Source organism: Triticum dicoccoides, chromosome 6B, assembly GCF_002162155.2.
Source record: "Triticum dicoccoides isolate Atlit2015 ecotype Zavitan chromosome 6B, WEW_v2.0, whole genome shotgun sequence".
Classification (NCBI taxonomy): domain Eukaryota; kingdom Viridiplantae; phylum Streptophyta; class Magnoliopsida; order Poales; family Poaceae; genus Triticum; species Triticum dicoccoides.
In genome coordinates, this window is record NC_041391.1 from 712010114 (window position 1) to 712031189 (window position 21076).

Here is a 21076-nt window from a genome sequence, read left to right on the forward strand (position 1 = left end):
TTATGTGAAGAAACTTCAACCAGATAAGCTCGAACCCAAATCGGAGAAGTGCGTCTTCATAGGATAGCCAAAGGAAACTGTTGGGTACACCTTCTATCGATCCGAAAGGCAAGATATTCGTTACTAAGAATGGATCCTTTCTAGAGAAGGAGTTTCTCTCGAAAGAAGTGCGTGGGAGGAAAGTAGAACTTGATGAGGTAATTGTACCTTCTCCTGAATTAGAAAGTAGTTCATCACAGAAATCAGTTCCAGTGATTCTACACCAATTTATGAGGAAGCTAATGATGATGATCATGAAACTTCAGATCAAGTTACTACAGAACCTCGTAGGTCTTCTAGAGTATGGTCCGCACCAGAGTGGTACGGTAAACCTATTCTAGAAGTCATGTTACTAGACCATGATGAACCTACGAACTATGAGGAAGCGATGATGAGCCCAGATTCAGCGAAATGGCTTGAGGCCATGAAATCTAAGATGGGATCCATGTATGAGAACAAAGTGTGGACTTTGGTGGATTTGCCCGATGATCGGCCAAAGCCATAGAAAATAAATGGATCTTCAAAGAGGAAGACGGACGCTGATAGTAGTGTTACTATCTACAAAGCTTGACTTGTCGCAAAAGGTTTTCGACAAGTTCAAGGAGTTGACTGCGATGAGACTTTCTCACTCATAGCGATGCTTAAGTCTGTCTGAATCATGTTAGCAATTGCCGCATTTTATGATTATGAAATTTGGCAGATAGATGTCAAAATTGCATTCCTGAATGGATTTCTGGAAGAAGAGTTCTATATGATGCAACCAGAAGGTTTCGTCGATCCAAAGGGTGCTAACAAAGTGTGCAAGCTCACATGATCCATTTATGGACTGGTGCAAGCCTCTCGGAGTTGGAATAAACGCTTTGATAGTGTGATCAAAGCATATGGTTTTATACAGACTTTTGGAGAAGCCTGTATTTACAAGAAAGTGAGTGAGAGCTCTGTAGCATTTCTAATATTATATGTGGATGACACATTGTTGATTGGAAATGATATAGAATTTCTAGAAAGAATAAACGGATACTTGAATAAGAGTTTTTCAAAGAAAGACCTCAGTGAAGCTTCTTACATATTGGGCATCCAGATCTATAGAGATAGATCAAGACACTTGATAAGATTTTTCAAATAAGTACATACCTTGACAAGATTTTGAAAGAGTTCAAAATGGATCAGTCAAAGAAGGAGTTCTTGCCTGTATTACAAGGTGTAAAGATGCGTAAGAATCAAAACCCGACCACGACAGAAGATAGAAAGAGAATGATAGTCATTCCCTATGCCTCAGTCATAGGTTCTATAAAGTGTGCCATGATATGTACCAAACCAGTTGTGTGCCTTGCTATGAGTTTGGCAAAGGGGTACGATAGTGATCCAGGAGTGGATCACTGTATAGCGGTCAAAGTTATCCTTAGTTACCTAAGAGGACTAAGGAAATATTTCTTGGTTATGGAGGTGATAAAAGTTCGTCGTAAAGAGTTACGTCGATGCAAGCTTTTACATCAATCCAGATGACTCTAAGTCTCAATCTGGATACATATAGAAAGTGGGAACAATTACCTAGAGTAGCTCATGCAGAGCATTATAGACATAGATATGTGCAAAATACATACGGCTCTTAATGTGACAGACCTGTTAACTAAACTTCTCTCACGAGCAAAACATGATCACACCTTAGTACTCTTTGGGTGTTAATCACATAGCGATGTGAACTAGATTATTGACTCTAGTAAACACTTTGGTTGTTGGTCACATGGCAATGTGAACTATGGGTGTTCATCACATACAGATGTGAATTATTGATGTTGAATCACATGGCGATGTGAACTAGATTATTGACTCTAGTGCAAGTGGGAGACTGAAGGAAATATGCCCTAGAGGTATAATAATAAAGTTTTTATTTATATTTCCTTATATCATGATAAATTTTTATTCTTCATGCTAGAATTGTATTAATCGAAAACTTAGTACATGTGTGAATACATAGACAAAACATAGTGTCCCTAGTATGCCTCTACTTGACTAGCTCGTTAATCAAATATGGTTATGTTTCCTAACCATAGACTTGTGTTGTCATCTGATGAATGGGATCACATCATTAGGAGAATGATGTGATGGACAAAGACCCATCCGTTAGCTTAGCATTATGACCGTTACAGTTTCATTGCTACTGCTTTCTTCATGACTTATACATGTTCCTCAGACTATGAGATTATGCAACTCCCGAATACCGGAGGAACACCTTGTGTGCTATCAAACGTCACAACGTAACTGGGTGATTATAAAGATGCTCTACAGGTGTCTCCAAAGGTGTTTGTTGGGTTGGCATAGATCGAGATTAGGATTTGTCACTCCGTGTATCGAAGAGGTATCTCTGGGCCCTCTCGGTAATGCTCATCACTATAAGCCTTGCAAGCGATGTGACTAATGAGTTAGTTGCGGGATGAAGCATTATAGAACGAGTAAAGAGACTTGCCGGTAACGAGATTGAACTAGGTATGTCGATACCGACGATCAAATCTCGGGCAAGTAACATACCGATGACAAAGGGAACAACGTATGCTGTTATGCGGTTTGACCGATAAAGATCTTCGTCGAATATGTAGGAGGCAATATGAGCATCCAGGTTCCACTATTGGTTATTGATCGTAGATGTGTCTCGTTCATGTCTACATAGTTCTCGAACCCGTAGGATCCGCACGCTTAACGTTCGATGACGATTTGTATTATGAGTTATGTTTCTTGATGACCAAAGTTTGTTCGGATTCCCGGATGAGATCACAGACGTGACAAGGAGTCTTGAAATGGTCGAGACTTAAAGATCGATATATTGGAAGGCTATATTCGGACATCAGAAAGGTTCCAAGGGATTCGGGTATTTTCTGGAGTACCGGAGAGTTACGGGAATTTGCCGGGAGAAGTAATGGGCCTTATTGGGCTTTAGTGGAGAGAGGGAAGAAGGGCCACGAGGTGGCGCGTGCCTCCCCCTGCCCAAACTGAATTGGACAAGGGGTGGGCGCACCCCCCCCCCTTTCCTTCTTCCTCTCCCTCCTTTCCTTCTTTTCTACTCCGAGAAGGAAAGGGAATCCTACTAGGACTTGGGAGTCCTAGTAGGACTCCCTACACTTGGCGCGCCCCTAGGAGGGCCGGCCTCTCTCCCTCCCTCCTTTATATACATGGGCAGAGGGCACGCCAAAGACACACAAGTTGATCTTTTAGCCGTGTGCGGTGCCCCCCTCCACAGTTACACACCTCGGTCATATCGTCGTAGTGCTTAGGAGAAGCCCCGCGCCTGTAACTTCATCATCACCATCGCCATGCCGTCGTGCTGACGAAACTCTCCCTCGGCCTCAACTTGATCAAGAGTACGAGAGACGTCATCGAGCTGAAAGTGTGCTGAATGCGGAGGTGTCGTACATTCGGTACTTGGATCGGTTGGATCGCGAAGACGTTCGACTACATCAACCGCGTTATTGAAATGCTTCCGCTTTCGGTCTACGAGGGTACATGGTCACACTCTACCCTCTCGTTGCTATGCATCTCCTAGATAGATCTTGCGTGATTGTAGGAAATTTTTTGAAATTACTGCGTTCCCCAACACCACCCACATATCAAATTATCAAAGTAGCGAACACAAATCGAATCAACATGATGAAAGTGACTAGATGAAATTCCCGTGTACCCTCAAGAACGCTTTGCTTACTATAAGAGACTGTTTTGGCCTGTCCTTTGCCTCAAAAGGATTGGGATATCTTGCTGCACTTTTGTTACTATTATCATTACTTGCTCGTTACAAATTATGTTGCTATCGAACTACTCTGTTGCTTACAATTTTAGCACTTGCAGACATTACCTTGCTGAAAACCACTTGTCATTTCCTTCTGCTCCTCATTGGGTTTGACACTCTTACTTACCGAAAAGAGCTACAATTAATCCCCTATACTTGTGGGTCATCAAGGCTAATTTCTGGCGCCATTGCCGGGGAGTGAAGCGCATGCGCCTTTGGTAAGTGGAATTTGGTAAGGAAACATTTATATAGTGTGCTAAAATTTATTGTCACTTGCTACTATGGAAAACAATCCTTTGAGGGGTTTGTTCGGGGTATCTTCACCTTGCCGGAATCACAATTAGCTACCCTCAACCTACTGTACCTACTGAAAATATTGAATATGAAATTCCTTTGGGTATGATAGAACAACTGCTAGCTAATCCATATGCAGGAGATGGAACCGAACATCCTGATATGCACTTGATGTATGTGGTACAAATTTGTGGATTGTTTAAGCTTGCAGGTTTATCCGGAGATGAAGTTAAGAAGAAGGTTTTCCCTTTATTTTTGAAGGGAAAATCATTGGCATGGTATAGGCTATGCGGTGATATTGGATCTTGGAATTGGAATCGATTGAAATTGGAGTTCCACCAAAAAAATTATCCTATGCATCTAGTTCATCGTGATTGGTACTATATATATAATTTTTGGCCTCATGAAGAAGAAAATATCTCTCTAGCTTGGGGGAGGCTTAAGTCAATGCTATATTCATGCCCCAATCATGAGATCTCAAGAGGAATTATTATCCAGAATTTTTATGCTCGGCTTTCTCATTATGATCGATCCATATGCTTGATACTTCTTGTGTTGGTCCTTTTATGAAGAAGACTATTGAATTCCGGTGGGATCTTTTGAAAAGAATTAAACGCAAATCTGAAGATTGGGAACTCGACAAAGGTAAAGAGTCAGGTATTAAGCTTGAGTATGATTGTGTTAAATCTTTTATGAATATCGATGCTTTTCAAAAGTTTAGCACTAAATTTGGAATTGACTCTGAGATAGTAGCCTCTTTTTGTGTATCATTTTCTACTCATGTTGACCTCCCTAAGGAGAAGTGGTTCAAATATCACCCACCTATTAAAGAAGAAATTAAGGAACCGGTATTAGCTAAAGTGGAAACTATTATTTATAATGTCGATCCAGTTGTTCCTACTGCTTATATTGAGAAACCACCTTTCCCTGTTAGGATAAAGGAACATGCTAAAGTTTCAACTGTGGTTAACAAAAATTATATTAGAATATCTAAACCTGATGAACAAATCAAAGTATACCCTAGCGTTGCTATGGTTAAAGATCTCCTGGAAGAAAATATAGATGGGCATGTTATTTGATTCTGTAATGAAGCTACTAGAATTGCGAAACCTGATAAAGAGGATAAACATAGACATGTTGTTGGCATGCCTGTTGTCTCAGTTAAAATAGGAGATCACTATTATCATGGCTTATGTGGCATAGGTGCTAGCATGAGTGCTATTCCCTTTACCTTATATAAAGAAATTATGAATGAAATAGCACCCGCTGAAATAGAAGAAATAGATGCCACTATTAAACTTGCTAATAGAGACACCATCAAACCACTTGGAATTGTTAGAGATGTCAAAGTCTTGTGTGGGAAAATAAAATACCCTACTGATTTTCTTGTTCTTGGTTCCATAAGATGACTTTCGTCCCATTATTTTTGGTAGACCTTTCTTGAACGCCGTTAATGCTCAAATAGATTGTAAGAAACAAATTGTCGGTGTCAGCTTTGGTGATGAGTCTCATGAGTTTAATTTTTCCAAGCTTAGTAGAAAACCTCATAATAAATAATTGCCTAGTAAGGATGAAATAATTTGTCTTGATTCTATTGTTGTGCCTCCTACTGATCCACTAGAACAATATTTACTAGACCATGAAAATGATTTACATATGCATGAAAGAAATGAAATAGATAAGATTTTCTTTGAACAACGTCCTCTGCTTAAACACAATTTGCCTATTGAAACTCTAGGAGGTCCTCCTCCGCTTAAAGGTGATCATGTGTTTGAATTAAAACAATTGCCAGACACTCTGAAGTATGCTTATCTTGATGAAAAGAAGATATATCCTGTTATTACTAGAAGAACGCCCGTGCGTTGCAACGGGGCCACATTAACTTTAAGAGTTCAATATTAATCATGTTAATAATACATTTAATATTCTTATACATATCAAGTGACACTGGCGACCTTTTTTGTCAATTTAGCAACGGGCTCAGTTGCAACGGGGTTTTTATACATATCAGACAACTCGCTACTACTTAAACTACAACTATGGCTATTTTTTTGTCAATTTAGCTCAGCAATAGTGCCTGGCTTAATAGACTGCTTTGCATTCACCCCCTCAGAAGACAGAGAGAACCAACTCAACATGTCAGAAGATTAACAGAAATTTCATTTGTATTGCATGAACATATAGCAGGAGCACCAACACATAGATCAGCAGAGAGCAGAGCACAGCATGCACACACTCGGGCCATCTATATCATACACACACAGCAACGCACACACGCATCACGCTGGCATACACATACAGAAAAGCAGGCACACACGCATCATGCGCATTGGCCGGTGCGACGCACGCAGAGCAAGTACGTACGCACGGAGAGCAAGCTAGCAAGCACGCACGCGTCCAACCCCGCCGCTGCATGCGCTGGCAGAAGGTGAGACAGCAAGAGAGACTGCACATTGAAGCTGTCCATGCAAGGATGGAGGTGCTGGGCCGGCGACGACGGTGTCAGGACGGCGCTTGATTCGTTTCCGGCGGCGTGGAGCTTGGGGCGGCAACGCGGCGATAGCTAGTGCTCGGGGATGGGGGTTTGGGGCGGGGGCAGTCGACCCGATGGCTGGTGAAGTTAACGGGCTTGGGCGGCTGGAAATTCGGCGGGTGGCGGCGGCACAACGCGAGGATGGGACATGCGGAAAACCTAGCGGGCGTTCAACTACCAATACCCACGCCTTTTTTAGGGGAATTGCTTGTGAAAATAACGTGCGACGACGACTTAGCGAGCGGATCCCCTTAAAAAAGACATAGCGAGCAGATTCCCTTAAAACTGGTAGGAATGGATACGATTGATGATGTTGATAAATAGTGGTGAATGTTGGCCTAATTTACTATCATCATGCATGGAAACGAATCATCAAGAAAAAGAATACTTCCTATTATTACACTCATAGGAAGCTTCCTAATCTCTGCTACCAAACAGTTTCTGCCCAAACAAGGAAGGAAAGTTATGGACGTGCTTCAGAAGGAAACAAATGTTATAAAGATTAATTGTGATTGATTGTGATTGATTCTTTTACATAAAGACATTACTAAATAATTTGCGTCAGTATGGAAAGTTCTGATCCGTTCAGTTTTTTTTGTTGTGTGAGAGGGTGAAGTGAAAATAAACCGATGAAGTGGGGGAGGCGACGAAAAAAATCTACGACGGTTAACCTACGAAAAAAACCGGACGAAAGTGGTGGGACAAAAAAAATCTGGAAGCGAGACTACCAACTGCTAGGAATGGATACGATTGATGACGTTGATAAATAGTGGTGAATGTTGGCCTAATTTACTATCATCATGCATGGAAACGAATCATCAAGAGAAAGAATACTTCGTATTACTACACTCATAGGAAGCTTCCTAATCTCTGCTACCAAACAGTTTCTGCCCAAACAAGGAAGGAAAGTTATGGACGTGATTCGGAAGGAAACAAACGTTATGAAGATTAATTATGATTGATTGTGATTGATTCTTTTACATAAAGACATTACTAAATAATTTGCGTTAGTATGGAAAGTTCTGATCCGTTCAATTTTTTTCGTTGTGTGAGAGGGTGAAGTGAAAATAAACCGATGAAGTGGGGGAGGCGACGAAAAAAATCTACGACGGTTAACCTACGAAAAAAAACCGGACGAAAGTGGTGGGACGAAAAAAAACCTGGAAGCGAGCCTAGTAAGGATGAAATAATTTGTCTTGATTCTATTGTTGTGCCTCCTACTGATCCACTAGAACAATATTTACTAGACCATGAAAATGATTTACATATGCATGAAAGAAATGAAATAGATAAGATTTTCTTTGAACAACGTCCTCTGCTTAAACACAATTTGCCTATTGAAACTCTAGGAGGTCCTCCTCCGCTTAAAGGTGATCATGTGTTTGAATTAAAACAATTGCCAGACACTCTGAAGTATGCTTATCTTGATGAAAAGAAGATATATCATGTTATTATTAGCGCTAACCTTTCAGAACATGAAGGAGAAAGATTATTGAAAGTTCTGAGGAAGCACCGAGCTGCTATTGGATATACTCTTGATGATATGAAGGGCATTAGTCCCACTCTATGTCGGCACAAGATTAATATGGAACCTGATGCTAAACCCGTTGTTGATCACCAACGTCGGTTAAATCCGAAGATGAAGGAAGTGGTAAGAACGGAAATATTAAAACTTCTGGAGGCAGGTATAATCTACCCTATAGATGATAGTAGATGGGTAAGTCATGTTCATTGTGTCTCTAAGAACGGAGGTATTACTGTTGTTCCTAATGATAAGAATGAACTTATTCCACAAAGAATTGTTACATGCTATAGAATAGTAATTGATTTTAGAAAATTAAACAAAGCAACTAGAAAAGATCATTACCCTTTGCCTTTTATTGATCAAATGCTAGAAAGATTGTCTAAGCACACACATTTTTGCTTCCTTGATGGATATTCTGGTTTTTCACTAATACATGTTTCTCAACCTGATCAAGAAAAGACCACTTTCACTTGTCCCTTTGGAACTTATGCTTATAGATGTATGCCTTTTGGTTTATGCAATGCACCTGCTACCTTTCAAAGATGTATGGCTGCTATATTCTCTGACTTTTGTGAAAAGATTGTTGAGGTATTCATGGATGATTTCTGTGTCTATGGGAAGTCTTTTGATGATTGTTTAAGCAATCTTGATCGAGTTTTGCAGAGATGTGAGCAAACAAATCTTGTCTTGAATTGGGAGAAGTGCCACTTTATGGTTAATGAAGGTATTGTTTTGGGCCATAAAATTTTGAAAGAGGTATTGAAGTGGACAAAGCTAAGGTTGATGCAATTGAGAAAATGCCATGTCCTAAAGATATCAAAGGTATTCGTAGTTTCTTAGGTCATGCTGGTTTCTATAGGAGATTTACCGAATAATTCTCTAAAATTTCTAGGCCCCTCACAAATCTTTTGCGAAAGGATGTTCCTTTTGTTTTTGATGATGATTGTTTCAAAGCCTTTGAAACACTCAAGAAAGCCTTAATTTCTGCACCTATCGTTCAACCACCTGACTAGAACTTGCCTTTTGAAATTATGTGTGATGCTAGTGATTATGTCGTTGGTGTTGTTCTAGGACAAAGAGTTGATAAGAAACTGAATGTTATTCATTATGCTAGTAAAACTCTAGACAGTGCTCAACGAAATTATGCTACTACTGAAAAGGAATTCCTAGCAGTGGTGTTTGCTTGTGATAAATTTAGATCTTATATTGTTGATTCAAAAGTAATTGTTCACACCGACCATGCTGCTATAAAATATCTTATGGAAAAGAAAGGTGCTAAACCTAGACTTATTCGGTGGGTTCTTTTGCTACAAGAATTTGATTTACATATCACCGATAGAAAAGGAGCAGAGAACCCCGTAGCTGATAACTTGTCTAAGCTTGAAAAACTGCTTCATGACCCACTACATATTGATGATAGTTTTCCTGATGAGCAGTTAGCTGCAATAAATATTTCTAATAACACTCCTTGGTATGCTGACTATGCTAATTACATTGTTGCTAAATATCTACCACCTAGCTTTACATATCAACAAAAGAAAAAATTCTTTTATGATTTAAGACATTATTTTTGGGATGAACCACATCTTTATAAAGGAGTAGATGGTGTTATTAGATGTTGTGTACCTGAGCATTAACAGGGACAAATCCTACGGAAATGTCACTCCGAAGCTTATGGAGGGCATCATGCGGGAGACAGAACTGCTCACAAGGTATTGCAATCTGGATTTTATTGGCCTACTCTCTTCAAGGATGCCCGTAAGTTTGTCTTATCTTGTGATGAATGCCAAAGAATAGGTAATATCGGTAAGCGTCAAGAAATGCCTATGGATTATTCACTTGCTGTTGAACCATTTGATGTTTGGGGATTTGATTACACGGGACATTTTCCTTCCTCTAATGGGTATACATATATTTTGGTTGATGTTGATTATGTTACTAAATGGGTAGAAGCTATTCCAACCAGTAGTGTTGATCAAAAAACCTCTATTAAAATGCTTAAGGAAGTTATTTTCCCAAGGTTTGGAGTCCCTAGATATTTAATGACTGATGGTGGTTCACACTTTATTCATGGTGCTTTCCGTAAATGCTTGCCAAGTATGATGTTAACCATAGAATTGCATCACCCTATCATCCTCAGCCTAGTGGTCAAGTTGAACTTAGCAATAGAGAAATAAAGTTAATTTTGCAGAAGACTGTTAATAGGTCCCGGAAGAATTGGTCTAAGAAATTAGAGGATGCACTTTGGGCTTATAGAACAGCTTATAAAAATCCTATGGGTATGTCTCCTCATAAAGCATATTGGACAATCAAAGAACTCAACTATGATTTTAAACTTGTCGGTGAAAAGAGTTTATTTGATATTAGCTCACTAGATGAATGGAGAACCCAAGCTTATGAAAATGCCAAATTATTTAAAGAAAAAGTTAAAAGATGGCATGATAAAAGGATCCAAAAGTGTGAGTTTAAATTTGGAGAATATGTTCTTTTGTACAACTCTCGTTTCAGATTCTTTGTAGGAAAACTCCTCTCCAAATGGGAAGGACCCTATGTTATCGAGGAGGTTTACCGGTCTGGAGCTATCAAAATAAATAATGCCGAATGTACTAACCCGAAGGCTGTTAATGGGCAACGAATAAAACATTATATCTCAGGTACGCCCATTAATGTTGAAAGTAATATTATCCAAACATTGTTACCGGAAGAACACATAAAAGAGTCCTTCAGGAACACTCCAGAATCATGAAAAAGAGGAGGTACGTGATACGCTAAGTAAATGGACTCCAAAAAATCCGCAAAAATATTTTTTGTCAGTTTTGGAATATTTATAAAATTGGGAAAATAAGAAACTACCGGGAAAATGACCCTGGTGGGCACAAGACACCAGGGCGCGCCTGCCAGGCACGCCCAGGTGGGTTGTGCCCACTTGGGGCACCTTCCGGACTCCTTTTTTCTTAAGTTTGCTTGTTTCCCAAGATAAAAAATCTTTATATACCTCCCGAACCTATTGACCACCGTATCGCGGAGAAATCTTCGGTTCTCTTTTCTTGTTGTTTTTGGTCAGATCTATTAAGCCAGGTGTCATGTCTTCCCCCTCTTCCAACAATGGAGAAGAAGATGCAAGGTTATTGCAGGAGGAGCTAGAGGAGGAGGAAGTTCAGGAAGTTACCATGGAGGAAGATGAAGGGGATTCCCGTGAAGTACACCCTCCGACTTCCGAGAGAGGCACACTAGCTGGTATCTCTACTCGTCCTAATCCTCATCAAGCCATGAGATCATCAAACAATCAAGTGAGCCTGGAAGTGTAAGAAGAACTCCCACCAAGGAGGCCTTTACACATGTTACATTGTAACAATATTCACAATTTGATTCACAATTATGGGTTCGAAAATACTCCTCGTGTGCACATACCGTCCAATTGGGACATATATCGTCCAAGAGAAAGTGATGCAGGAGCAAATTCTTGGGGGCCGGAGAATAAGCATATCATGGCCGAAGTGAAGAAAAATGTTGAGTCGCTTCATAAAGCCCTTCGTGAGATCAAAGGCACAAAGGAGGCACTCATGGAAATATTGGGAGTTATATCATCACCTCCTTCTTCATCACCAAAATAAAATTGAGTATCGGGTATGGGCACTCCCCTTGGCTTCCGCCAAGCTAGGGGGAGGTGCCCCAGTATCGTATCATCCCCACTATCTTTTGCCTTTACTTATTCTAGTTCGATCTTTTGCTTTAGATGAATAAAAGTTTAGTTCGATCCTCTCTTTTCGAGAGCTCGCTTAGTGATCTATCCTTGTAATCGTGTGCGAGATATATAATAAAGTTTGGTTTGAGTTTTTGCTTTCTTTACTTTCATGTTCCAATAAAATAAAGGAAATAAATGAAAAAGATCATATGCTAATCTTATGGTAGGTGATGGCACCACATAAGGAAAAGTATAAGTAGAAAATTTTATTAGAGATTGACAAACATAGCATTAGTCAATGATGCAACTCATGAAAGAATTAATAAGGGAAGAGAAGATTTACATATAAATACACTATCCTAGAAATCTTTTCTGATTGTCCCATCAAAATATTATATGCCAAAATTGTTGATGTTGGACAAGGAAGACAACTTAATGGTTTATGTTTGTCCATATTCACATAGAAGTTATATTGTCATAGATCCTTCAACATGTGGTGCTTGCCCCCCATCTTTGCTAGCCAAAATTCCGCACCAAGTAGAGATACTACTTGTGCATCCAAAAAAAACCTTAAACCCAAATCTTATTTTCAAGAGTCCACAATACCTACCTAGGGATTGAGAAAGATCCCTCAAGTAAGTTGTCATCAATGCAATAAGGCAATAAAAATTGCTTCTAAAAGTGTGAGATCATTTACTGTAAGGGAAAATTGAGCGTTGTACGAACTTGTGATGGTGAAGAATAAAAGCGACAGACTGTATAATAAAGGTCGCCATCACAAGGGGCAATACAACGTGAAGTTCTTTTACACTAAGGGGTTGAGCATACAAACAAATAAGCGCATGGCAACCTCTGCTTCCCTCTGCGAAGGGCCTATCTTTTACTTTTATGTATTTACTTTTATGCAAGAGTCAAAGTTTTTCTCTCTATTTCTTTTTATTTTTCTCCTTTGGCAAGCATCATGTGGTGAGGAAAGATCCAGGCACATATGTCCAGTTGAATATGGGTAGCATGAGTTATTATTGTTGACATCACCCTTGAGGTGAATACGTTGGGAGGCGAAACTATAAGCCCCTATATTTCTATGTGTCCGGTTGAAATGTTTTGCTCATGTATATGCGGTGAGTGTTAGCAATCATAGAAGACTATATGATGGTTGAGTATGTGGACTTGCCTAAAGGCTCCGATACGTGACCCTTCCTGAAAAGATGATGAATTGTAGTTGCAAAGTTGACCGAGAACACAGTTAGTTGGTTTCTAATAGAGTTTATGCTTTATACTTCGATAGTGTGGTGAACTGTTACTTATTCATGAGAAAGTCTATGATAGAAGTTCTATGGTAAAAGTTTTATGTCTAAATTTGTTGTTGTTATAACAATCTACATGATACTTCTATGTCTGTATTTTGTTTTTATTGACACCTCTCTCTCTAAGCATGTGGACATGTTTTTCGATTTCGATTTTCGCTTGAGGAGAAGCGAGGTCTAAGCTTGGGGGAGTTGATACGTCCATTCTGCATCATGTTTTACTACTGTTATTTATGATGTTTTATGCATAATAATGCTTTTTCGAGTAATTCTAATGCCTTTTCTCTCATAATATGCAAGGTACACACAAAGAGGGCGAATTCCGGCAGCTGGAAATCTGGACCTGGAAAAGCTACGTCAGGCTACCTATTCTGCACAACTCCAAACAAGCTGAAACTTTACGGAGATTTTTATGGAATATTTGAAGAATATTGGAGCAAATAAGTACCAGAGGGGGGCCACCAGGTGGGCACAACCCACATGGGCGCGCCAGGGAGCCCAGGCGCGCCCTGGTGGGTTGTGCTCACCCAGGCCCACCTCCGGTACCCTCTTATGGTATTATATAAGTCATTTTGGCCCAGAAAAAATAAAGAGAGGACTTTCGGGATGGAGCGCCGCCGTCTCGAGGCAGAACTTGGGCAGGAGCACTTTTGCCCTCCCGTGGAGCGATTTCGCCGGGGGAACTTCCCTCCCGGAGGGGGAAATCATCGTCATCATTATCACCAACAACTCTCCCATCTTGGGGAGGGCAATATCCATTAACATCTTCAACGGCACCATCTCATCTCAAACCCTAGTTCATCTCTTGTGTTCAATCTTTGTACCGGAACATAGATTGGTGCTTGTGCGTGACTAGTAGTGTTGATTACATATTGTAGTTGATTACTATATGGTTTATTTGGTGGAAGATCATATGTTCAGATCCAGTATGCTATTTAATACCCCTCTGATCTTGAGCATGATTGTCATTTGTGAGTAGTTACTTTTGTTCTTGAGGTCACGGGAGAAATCATGTTGCAAGTAATCATGTGAACTTGATATGTGTTTGATATTTTGATAGTATGTATGTTGTGATTCCCTTATTGGTGTCATGTGAACGTCAACTACATGACACTTCTCCATATTTGGGCCTAAGGGAATGCATTGTGGAGTAGTTATTAGGTGATGGGTTGCGAGAGTGACAGAAGCTTAAACCCTAGTTTATGCGCTATTCCGTAAGGGGCCGATTGGATCCAAAAGTTTAATGCTATGGTTAGAACTTATTCTTAATAATTTTCTCATTGTTGTGGATGCTTGCGAGGGGGTTAATCATAAGTAGGAGGTTTGTTCAAGTAAGAACAGCACCTAAGCACCGGTCCACCCACATATCAAATTATCAAAGTAGCGAAAACAAATCGAATCAACATGATGAAAGTGACTAGATGAAATTCCCGTGTACCCTCAAGAACGCTTTGCTTACTATAAGAGACCATTTTGGCCTGTCCTTTGCCTCAAAAGGATTGGGATATCTTGCTGCACTTTTGTTACTATTATCGTTACTTGCTCGTTACAAATTGTCTTGCTATCAAACTACTCTATTACTTACAATTTCAACACTTGCAGACATTACCTTGTTGAAAACCACTTGTCATTTCCTTCCGCTCCTCGTTGGGTTCGACACTCTTACTTATCAAAAAGAGCTACAATTGATCCCCTATACTTGTGGGTCATCACCTTGACACTGCGGAGTCGGTCTTCCTCTTTGCCGTTAGCATACCGAGTGGCTATTTCCATCATTCGGCTCAGAGACATGTCTTCGGAACGACCGAACTTCAGGATGAGCTCTATGTATCGGACGCCCTCCTTGAAGGCGCAAACTGCCTGGTGCTCTTACATATTTTCCACCACATGGTGAAGAGTAGTCCATCTCCGGATGAAATCTCTCAAAGTTTCATTCGGCTTCTGGATGCAATGCTGCAATTCAGTCAGCCCAGCAGGTCGCTTGCAGGTGCCCTCAAATGTCTTGATAAACACTCGGGCTAAATCTTCCCAACAGAAAATGCTTCCAGGGGCCAATTGATTCAACCAAGCTCTGGCCGAACCCTCAAGCATCAAAGGGAGGTGCTTCATGGCTACATCATTGCCTCCACCAATCCGCACTGCCACTCGGTAATCTTCCAGCCACGTGTCTGGCTTTGACTCACCAGTGAACTTGCTCACGCCCGTAATCAATCTGAAGTTGGGTGGGATCTTAGCTGCTCAGATGGTTTTGTTGAAACACTCGGGCCCGGAAACAAACGCCTTGCTTCCGATCGAACGTTGAACGATCTCTGTCCAGTTCTTCTCTGTTAGCCCTGCCTCTGTCAACCAAACCTTGTACGAGGAGTGATCTCGCATCGAACCCAGGCTCTCTTGGGTCAACTCGGGCTCTCCGCTCGTCACCATGCGAGCGCATGTGGTCATACCACCGGGGCGCGTACGACCCACCCCTTGGAGGGGGCGTAGGCACTCGATGGTGGTCATCACGAGGATATCGAGGATCAAACTGCCCGTGGCCTCGACCAAGGTACTGATCTTGGCGGTAACCACGATCTTCACACCGCGGAGGCGATCTCGGGCCATGTGCCAACTGAACTGTGTCTGCAACCACAGATCTGCTATGAATTCTGTTGCGCGACTGAGAAACAGCCGAATTCTGTTCCCCTGCTGCCCGGAGCAGCGCTCGGATCTTCTGCAAACCTCTATCAGCTTCTGAACGGGACGGCTGGATTGACTCTGCTATGCGTGCTGCTGCTGCAACATTTTGGATCCGAGTACGGTATACCCGAGGTTCTTCTCGAAGTTCAGTCAGAAACCGTTGTCGTGCCCGTCGACTGGAACCAAGAATCTGCTGACGGGCACGTCCGTCGAGTGCTTGCTGGAGATTCTCCAGACACGTATGCTCAGCCAAGGTGGCTAAGCGCGCAACCTCCAAGGCCCGAGCCTCGGAGTTCTCCCCAACAATAGGGGTCTGTAGCGCCTGGACATTGCGACGATGCAGCTCTTTCCTCTGCTCCGCAATGAGGGTTTGGGGATAGTATTCGTCATGATCACGCGACGGGTCGCCGCTGCCGCCGCCGCGACGAAATCCAGGCGGACTACGCTGGAAGTTGACCATGAGGACTTCCACTGCAAGATCATTGCTCTCGCACTCGGAAAATGTATCCAAGTGACCAATCAGCAGATCAAATTATCCTAATTTTTTCTAGATTAGGCGTTCAATTTTTTATAATACTATTTATTTAACCGATGCACTCAAGTTTTCTAGATTAGGCATTCAATTTTTTTTATAATACTTATTTAACCGATGCACTCAGGTTCACAGGTGTCTTATTTAAAGAAGGGTAGGAACTGCTGCACCACCCACGGGGAAGAGAGATGCGGTTGCCTAATGTTACCGAGCTCAAATATGTTTTTGAAGGGGGCATGCAATTCATGCTAGTTGTGAAACATGTCACCATGGATACTTTCAAATCTGAGAACTGAGTAGTAACTGGGCAGCTTTAAGAGTTTACTTCTCAAAAATTAGTCCAACAACGGTTCAGAAGCTCAATTTCAAACATTACGGGAGTATTCCCTCTGTAAAGAAATACAAGAGTACTTAGATCACTAAATAGTGATCTAAACGATTCTATATTTCTTTAGAGGGAGTACACACCCTCATTGTGTCGTTCATGCACATAACAACCCGAAGTAAACAACAAATAGCTGAAAAAGCAGATAACACTAATCTCAAGCTAGAGAAACAGAATAAGAGACACTCAGCAACATAGCATTTAACACTGGCCAATACCTTCCAAGAGTGACAAACATGGCTTGCACTGTTGCACAAGGTGGCAAACACCACTTACTAAAAATATATCAAGCAGAAAATAGTATGTAGTAAAATTTATGTAGCTCCATTCAAACAAGACCCTCACTCAAAAAAGTTTCAAATGCAGCCTCTCATATCAGTAGTTCAAGACGAAGACTTCAGGGCGACTCCAGACTCCTGCCCACAGAAGTTTCAGATACAGCTTGCCAGATCAGTAGTTGAAAACGAACACTCCAGGGCCACTCCTTACTCCCACCAAGGCACGTGGGCGGGACTTGGTGCTCCTCCTTGAAACCCTGGAAATTCATACACAAGTTACAATGCCAGATAACATGAGGTATAGTCTACAACAGCAAGCAATTGAGAAACTAAATAGTAACCTGTACTGTCTAATCTTTGTCAGCCAGAATACATCCTCAAATTCATCTACACCCTGTTCCCCCAGGCCATCCACATCACCAATGTTGTCAACCGGTGCAACAGGATGGGCTGCCTGGCGACAAGGTCGGCGATGCTCCACTTGAACCCATGGGTTAGGATTCCCCCTGAGTTGGGGACAGATAAATTAGCCATCAAAGGGAAAAAGACAGACCATCACAACTAAAGACTAAGAAGATTAAAAGTAATAGCACAGGGCAGTACTCAATGTCATCGCAGGCCAGGAAGGGAGCCAGGTCAGCAGGGGGCAGCGCATCAGGCGCTGCATGAGCATAACAAACATTAAAATGAGTTGGTCAATGCCAGTTCAATTCAATACTACAGTATCAGAATGAAAGAAGTAACTAGTCCAGCTTTGTTAACTAATACTCCCTCCGTAAAAAAATATAAGGGCATTTAGTCTTATATTTCTTTACAGAGGGAGTACAAAACAAAGTAGAAACATAACATATGTACATATTGTTATCTGACAGTTCACCTACAGTACAGCACCTTCGATTGACAAACACACGGTCCTAGACAACAAAGGTATGATACGTGTGAAAGATGCATTGCATTGGACTGAACAATTCATTCCAATAAGAGTATAGATACAGAACTATATCTGTCCGAGATGATAAAAGTACTCCACAGAAGAACACAACTAAAATAAAAGAACAACCAAACAGCACAAAAACATTACCACGACAACATATGGCAATTAATATAATGCAACAACTACGATAATAGAGATGCAAGCGTGCAAAATTGCATGAGCATTAACTGAATGATCATTTCAACATAAAAGCATTACAGTAGTACACAAGCACTTAATAGGATACCTTAATAAACATTAATATACTAGGAGAACAGCACATCTAACAATAACAACTTGCTTAGAATTGAAAATATTACTAGCAGCAAAAATAGCCAAGCTTTACAATATGATAACAAAAGCATAAGTGTCCAAAGTGGATATGAAGGACTGAATGTTCCACTCCACATAATAGATCATAGGAATAGATACAGAACTAGTTCAGTGCAAGATGATCAAAATACCCCATAGATGAACACAACTGATATACAGTACTACCAAAATGTACTAGAGAACAGCACCACTACAATACCAAGACAACATATGACTATATAAATATAATGCAACAATGTAACAACAATAAATAGAGATGCTAGTAAGCATTGGACTGAACAGTCATTTCGACATAAAAGCATTACAGTACTGACAGACATCTCTTTTGATATAACCAAAAGGGTTAGGAATTACCATTGAGAACCTTCTGGCCTATGTCAATAACCTTGTCACCCTTAAGGGACTCCTCTGATGAGTAAAGCAACAAGACAAACAATTAGTACATGTGCAGACATAAATAGCACAATAATGACTGACAGATATGTTTGCAGCATAACCATAACTAAGACTACCAAGTTCACAGAAGTACGCATAAATTAAAAGAATTTCGGATTTTAAAATGCATGTTGGTTCGCAAAATTGGATAGCATTTTAGTGAGAAGTCCAGCCACAAACAAGAATCACATAACTGTGCAAAGGAAGGAAACCCTACATTCAGATTAAGTAGCATAACATTGTAGTGTTACAGAAATCTTTATGAAACAAAAAGAGGTGAAATTAATCAAAATCATCCATATATTCAGATTAATTTCACATGAATAACGTATAGAGCAGCTCATGTATATGCTCTAAATCATACAAACACTAACATGACTAACAGCACAACTGGCGAACAAATAATTCCATCACTCCAATGTAACAGGACACCACAACATACCAGGAGAACAGCACAACTAATGCAACAACAACAACAAAAGGCAGCAAAAATAACCAATCTTACAATATGACAACAAAGGCATCATAACTAAACCTCCCACATAGAGCATGCACCCTGGCAACCAAAAAGTGGTGCTGAACAATAAAGTAACAAACAAGATAGAATAGCTGTGCAAAGCAAGAAAACCCTATATTCAGATAAGTTGCATGTATTAGAGTGTTGCAGAAATCCTTAAATATCAAACAAAGATAGGTGAGGTCAATTTAACCACAATCATCCATAGACTCAAATAGAATTCATATGAACATTACTAGTGTATACAGCAGCTGATGCATATGCTTCTGAATATAACGCGATGATATAATTATCTGGCATAGGAGAACATTACTCAGGGTCGCAGTACATAGAGTAGATGCTGTAAACAACAGGGGCTCACGGATCTGGCGTATGAGAGGCAGGAGAGGGGAACGAACGGGACTTAGGGTATAATTACCAGAGTTAATCTCAGCAGATGGTGCCTCCTCGTTGTTCTTCTCTGATGAATCCGCCAGGCCGTTGGTGAGGCCGGCCTCCTTGTCTGCAGAGGCTGCAGAAGCAGAGGCAGATGTAGACAGAACTGAGACCAGATCCGTAAGGAAGGGGGGCGACAGGACGGACAAGGGCTAAACGCGCTTACCCTGGAGGTTGAGGTCGCTCAGGAGAATCTCGTCGGAGAGGGGCACCGGCTTGCCGGAGAGCGTCGCCGTGGCTGGAGCACGCGAACCTGCAGAGGAAAAAGCAACAAACCTAAGAGATGAGAACCAGAGAACAAAGCTACGTACCAGAGATGGATCTGAGAGTGGAGACCAGATCCCTAAGGAAGGAAGGAAGGGGGCGAGAGGAAGGAGAAGAGGTACACGCGATTACCGTGGAGGCTGAGGTCGCTCACGTCGGAGAGGGGCTCCGGCTTGCTGGGGACCGTCGCCATGGCTGGGGTCGGCGAACCTGCAGAGAAACCAGCAAACAAGCCGACCAGCTGAGCACCGGAGAAGAACCACCAGAGATCGGTCGATCTGAGAGCAGGGACAGACAAGACAGGTCTAAACCTCAACGAGAGCTGCGCCGGCGACGAGGGGGGCGGCGAGAGGGGCTCGGCTTACCGCGGCGAGGAGAGCGCGAGGGGGCTGGGGGCGGCGGGGTGGAGAGGGGAGGCGATTAGGTGTACGGGCCCGCGCCTACTGTACATACATAGGACGGTTGGATGGGATTGGGAACGGCATTGTGACTTGGGGGGTTGGGGGAACGGCGTCAGCCAGGTGAGCTGCCGTCACTGCGGGACGGCCGGGTTCGGGTCCGCCGGTGCGGTTCGGCCGGGTCGGACTCGAGCTCGCTCAAATGGGCGTGTGATTGGAGGGGGCGCTTCATCTTTGTTCGTCGCTGCAAAATAACAAGGCCAAATCAATCCTTCTTACCAATTTATTCCCCCCTCTCTTGTAGAACAAGATGGAATTCTTCGATCCTTGTTCCCAACTTGCTCTCTCTCTATATCTCTCTCTCGTGGGCGGATGAATGAAACCCAACCAGCTTTCTTTCTCTTCCCAAACAAGAGAGAAATCAGCCCGTACAAAGGGAGGGCCGGTTTCTCCCTTGTGCGCGAGAGAAGGATAGTTTGGCATCTTGGCGCTCAACGCATGAGCAAGAGCACAAGCATGCTTGTGATGAGAGCCAACAACTTGCTTGGCCTGCTTTGACCCATGAGCTGGCCACCTTTGCATGCTTGCCTTTGCCTTGGCGCACGAGCAGAGCCTTGCATGGTGAGAACCAAGAACTCTTGGCTTTGCTTTGGAGGGAGGAAGAAGAAGAAGAACTACAGGGGTACGGC

At 41.8% G+C, this 21076-nt stretch overlaps 1 protein-coding gene across 2 annotated transcripts; it reads right to left on the reverse strand.

Annotated features, from left to right (window-relative positions):
• Positions 1 to 16873: 16873 nt before the first annotated feature.
• Positions 16874 to 21070, reverse strand: LOC119325198. Of its 2 annotated transcripts, none has more exons than XM_037598948.1 (8): positions 20667 to 21070; positions 20122 to 20199; positions 19892 to 19978; positions 19709 to 19801; positions 18693 to 18746; positions 17636 to 17693; positions 17374 to 17538; positions 16874 to 17289 (listed from the first exon to the last, which is right to left on the reverse strand). In XM_037598948.1, exons 2-8 carry the CDS (start codon positions 20180 to 20182, stop codon positions 17205 to 17207), a joined length of 603 nt encoding a protein of 200 aa, XP_037454845.1. In that variant the 5' UTR covers positions 20183 to 20199; positions 20667 to 21070; the 3' UTR covers positions 16874 to 17204. The 2 variants fall into 2 exon arrangements, with proteins under 2 accessions (XP_037454845.1, XP_037454844.1); XM_037598947.1 differs by having other exon boundaries at positions 20301 to 21070.
• Positions 21071 to 21076: the final 6 nt, after the last annotated feature.

Coding starts and splice junctions, on each gene's coding strand:
- LOC119325198 (XM_037598948.1), bottom strand. CDS start 20,182: ATGGCGACGGTCCCCAGCAAGCCGGAGCCCCTCTCCGACGTGAGCGAC. Junction 19,802..19,891: donor GAGCGACCTCAACCTCCAGG/GTAAGCGCGTTT, acceptor CTGCTTCTGCAG/CCTCTGCAGACAAGGAGGCC. Junction 18,747..19,708: donor ATCTGCTGAGATTAACTCTG/GTAATTATACCC, acceptor TTTACTCATCAG/AGGAGTCCCTTAAGGGTGAC.